The 4,953-nt window shown below is 40.1% G+C and overlaps 1 protein-coding gene across 1 annotated transcript in view; it reads right to left on the bottom strand.

Annotated features, from left to right (window-relative positions):
- Positions 1-770: 770 nt before the first annotated feature.
- CASQ1 (calsequestrin 1) overlaps positions 771-4,953 on the bottom strand; it is a 142,507-nt gene continuing 138,324 nt past the window's right edge. The window contains exon 11 of the mRNA XM_085637737.1: positions 771-2,667. Coding sequence (XP_085493863.1) covers positions 2,332-2,667 — 336 coding nt within the window. The 3' untranslated portion in view covers positions 771-2,331. The remainder of the gene's footprint in view (positions 2,668-4,953) is intronic.

Here is a 4,953-nt window from a genome sequence, read left to right as displayed (position 1 = left end):
TTAAAAAAATTGAACTGCAAAGGTTCATTTTTTATTTTTAAATGCATCGGAAAACGGGTTGCATTTTTAAAAAAAAAATGCTTTATTTAAAAGCAGTCACAGACATGGTGGTCTGCTGAACTCATTAATATGCATGAGGTAGGTCTATTTGTGACCCATTAGGAATTAAAGAGTTTCATACATTAGGAAAAGCAATTACCTAATTGCGATCCAGAGAAAATCGCAATTAGGTCATCGCTACTTGAAATAATGATACATGTGGCCCTCAATGAGTACCTTAACTAAGGTAGCTTCACCCTTTGAAAGTCCACACCCTGGCAGCATCATGATGCCATGTTGGCAAGCTGTAACTCCTATATTCATTTATATGACAAGGTCTGGGCACAGAGCTGTCCATCTGTTTGTAGGATCCTCATTTCTCAACAGTAACTCCCCAGTAGCCCCCATATTAAAAAATATCTGGATATGGTCTAAGCAAGATAACTAGTTGCCATTGAAAACCCCAACCCATCCGCAAATAAAGGGGTAACAAAAAGGTTGGCATTGCACTTTATGGGCCATATGTATGAACACATTTCCCCATAGACACAGAATGGGTAAACCCCTTTGATACATCTGGCCCTATATGTTTTAAGATGTTTAAAACACAGACTGAATCTGAATTTGCAGTCGTAATACGGCTAGGCACCTAATTTCCCAACAACAAATGTGGGTATGCCGAAGAAGTAATTTCAAAAGAAAAAAAACATAAATAAGACAAAACAGCCATAAACGTTTCTGTACACATTTTTAGTCGCAATGCTAAAAAAAATGATTCTCTGAGCTTCTCTTCGCCCCAAAATGTAAAAAACAAAACACACGAGAGACATTCTTTGTTGTTTAAGAGAGGTCTTTTTCGTTTTACCATTTTTGTTTGAAAATCTGGCATCTCTTCCTGCGCTTTTCACACCGATCACAGCAGAAACGAGGAACTAATTAAGACATATGAAGTGAAATATCAAGTGCTGCCCAGTTTCTATTTTCTGTTTAGTTTGTAAAAAAAAAAAATAGAATCGTTTTCACTTGCTGTCAGTACAATATTATTCTGTGCATGGTTGTTTAAAGATATCCAAATTGCTTAATTATCCAAAACCCACATGGAAGAAACACAGCCGCGTTGTGTTAATGAGAACAACAATTCTGAGTTCTTTTTCCCTTTTACTGGGAATGATGTCTTCAACAGGCAGTACCAGTTTTGGATGGAGTCGTCCAATAGGAAAAGGTGTTAGAGATTGTACGATGATGGATGTTGACCTGTCAATTTTAGCACCAATACTGACAGGATCTTTAGGCTTGTGTACATCCTATAAGGACTCAATATACAACATTTGGAATGATGAGTCAGGAGAGAGAGAGGTCAGGTGACATTAGGGGCCATAGACACTTCTAGCTGCTTCCACTGCCAACTATTTAAAGACTGGGGGTCTGCTGGCCTCCTTTAGGAGTTTGCGAAGCAATCTAAAGAAAATCCCATGCGCGGTCAATTCTGGGGTTGAACCAACAAACAACCTCCCAAGACACATATAATCATTGAGGTTGCCTGCTCTGGAGTCAGACTATGTCATTGCTTAGCCGATGAAGGACCTCCATCTATCGGAGATACCCTGGGACTTTTATAAGGGATGTATATAATAGTTCTTACAGCTAAGATGAACTGTACTTGTTCTCCTTGTTGTCCAGGAATTGATGGATGGATGGGATCCATTGTGCTCATGAGAAAGGGATGAAGGTGCCTACATTCTGTGTGGAGCTCATTGGACAGCGGCAGATTTTCTATGCCCGGATTTCGGTGAAGGGTCCTACCTCAATCTTAAATATATTGTTTCTGCCCATCAGGGAAATATCTCGCACCATACCCTTAAAATGTACGTGAAAATGTATGTGTGAAAGTGTGTGTGCACATGAAGTGGGCTGATGCGAGCTATAAGGACCCTAATTTTGTATTTCAATTAAGTGTGCAGATGGTGACATAGGCAGATGAATGATATTAGAAAAAGATGTTCCAGTTAAGACTTTTACAAGAGACGGTGGTCCCAACCATATTTCCTCAAATTATTTGCACTTTGCTCATTTGGGTACGCATGGTCACACCGGAGGGGATGGAAAGGGACGTGCTTTATCTGCAGTGTGAAATATTGACTGATGGGGGAGAAAATCCAGGGGAGAGTCCAAAGGGAATTTAACTTACATAAGATCAATATAAAAATACGTTGTCATTAGAGTCTGATTTTTTGTAAAGGTGTGACTGATTGATCAACGAATGATTGTAGCAACGTGGCTGACAATGATTCTTTACTCATCGTCATCATCATCATCATCGTCGTCATCATCGTCGTCATCGTCATCATCATCGTCGTCGTCGTCGTCGTCATCATCGTCGTCGTCATCATCATCATCGTCGTCATCATCATCGTCGTCGTCGTCATCATCATCATCGTCGTCGTCATCATCGTCGTCGTCATCATCATCGTCGTCATCATCATCGTCGTCATCATCATCATCGTCATCATCATCGTCGTCATCTTCAGTATTGATGTCTCCATCCAACACATCTTCAATCCAGTCTTCTAGCTCATCAACTGTGGGGAGATCTTCTTCATCATCCATTTCCATCCAAATACTGTCAGCCTGGAAGGTTTGGAAAATGAAAAGACAAAAAGAACAGTTAAAATCTATAAGTATTCTGTCTAAAATCTTTGTCAGTGTGCAAATGAATGACTGATTATACACACACATATGATTCCCACCCGGCTTGGGATGAATGGACGGCTTGAGCATTTTGGCGTGAAAAAATACACACACACACACACATATATATATATATATGTATATATATAGTTTTTTTTTTCCTTTTAATGCTTTTATTAGTACAATAGCTCGGAATAACTTATGTTATTGAGTCACATTTATTTTCATTGCCATGGTCTGTGTGGCATGGAGGCGCTCTCCACCTGAATCTTGGAATCCACCCAGGGATCCCTACTTCCTTGTGCGCATAATTTATAAGGCACTCTTAACCTGAAAGAGCACACACACACACACACTTGTGTATATATATAAGGTCATGTGATCAAGGGCGGGATCGCCCGAAACGCGTAATGGCGGAATTGGCTAAATAAATATAACAGCACAAGAATTACTGGGTCCGGGCTCGTTTGTTTCAACAAAGAAGGAAAGTGAAGGCGAGTTGTTGCTGATATAGATATATATATATATTATTTTTTTTATACACATATACACACATATACCCGTGCTAATATATCAATAAATGCACATTCACACATTCATTACTACAGTGCATTGGTCAGATTCAGTTTATTTCCACAGTACAGCAAGTGACACGAGGAAAACACTGTTTACTGCCTCTCAGATTGTATATATCTTTTACTTTGCATATTTTGCAGCCATTGAACAGATAGAGCTTGACCTAGTGGCGATCCTTTTAAATAAACATGCTTATGGTGCAGTGGTATCAGTAATGTTTGCCATTCGGGCTACTGCACCTTTCCAACATTTCAACCAAAATTTCAAATAAGGTGTAAATTCTATTAATACATTTTTAGATATTCAGCACGTGCTATAATAAGACGGAGACTGCTGGTAATGGGAAGTAAATAAATGAAGAAACTTTGTGATGATGTAGTTACTGATGTTTAGACTCATTTTCTTCACTGAAAGTATGAAATCCACCCATAGTAATGACCACCAGCCTTTTGGTAACCACCTGTCTTATTGCAACCTATTCACATCAGTCTTATGGTAAACCGGTTCGATAATCATAAGTCACGAGGTAACCCGGCTCAGTGATGACCACCAGCCTTTTGATAACCAAGATCAGAGATGACCACCAGACTTTTGGTAACCATTTGTCTTATTGTAACCTATCCACATCAGTCTTATGGTAAATCGGTTCGATAATCATAAGTCACGAGGTAACCCGGCTCAGTGATGACCCCAAGCCTTTTGATAACCAAGATCAGAGATGACCACCAGACTTTTGGTAACCATTTGTCTTATTGTAACCTATCCACATCAGTCTTATGGTAAATCGGTTTGATAATCATAAGTCACGAGGTAACCCGGCTCAGTGATGACCCCAAGCCTTTTGATAACCAAGATCAGAGATGACCACCAGCCTTTGGGTAACTATTTGTCTTATTGTAACCTATCCACATCAGCCTTATGGTAATCCAGTTCGATAATCATAAGTCACGAGGTAACCCGGCTCAGTGATGACCACCAGCCTTTTGATAACAAAGATCAGAGATGACCACCAGCTTTTGGTAACCCAGATCTGTAATGATCACCATTCCCACGGTAACAAATTCAATAATGACCACCTACATTGTGGTACCCCAGAGCAGGAACAGCCATCAAATGTGAGGTAACCAAATTCACTGATGACCACCATTTTTGTGGTTGCCCAATTCAATAGTGACTGCCAGTCTTGTTGTGACCAGTTCAGCAATGACCACCAGGCCTGTGGTGACCCATTTCAGTAATGAGCTGTTTCTGACAGTTAAAATGCTTAGTACATCTGGCCCTCAGCTCTTATTCCACAGTGCAGCCAGGGAGGCCTTATGCATGCTTGCATGAGCTATACACAGCGAGCCACCTCTGCATACTATAGTTAGTTTAACATACATTGGCTGCTTTTTAGCAGACTGAAAAAAAGCCTTAGTTAGTAGCATCTGAGAGCGCCCACAGACACCTTAGTCAAAATTACTCCTAAATGGAGGTGGAGTATCATAAGCAGGTGCAAAGAAATGCGCAGACAGAAAAAAACATGATCTTGTGAAAAATCACACCTTTCAGAAATAGCGAGAGGATTTAAGAGGTGGAAAAAGAGAGAAACGAGAACAAATGAAAGCACAGATGCAAAGGCACAGGAACAGGTTTAAGGAAAGACGTGGA

This window comes from Triturus cristatus, chromosome 12 (genome assembly GCF_964204655.1).
Source record: "Triturus cristatus chromosome 12, aTriCri1.1, whole genome shotgun sequence".
Classification (NCBI taxonomy): Eukaryota; Metazoa; Chordata; class Amphibia; order Caudata; family Salamandridae; genus Triturus; species Triturus cristatus.
Note: the sequence above shows the minus strand (reverse complement) of the source record. Positions and strands in the feature narration are given on the sequence as shown.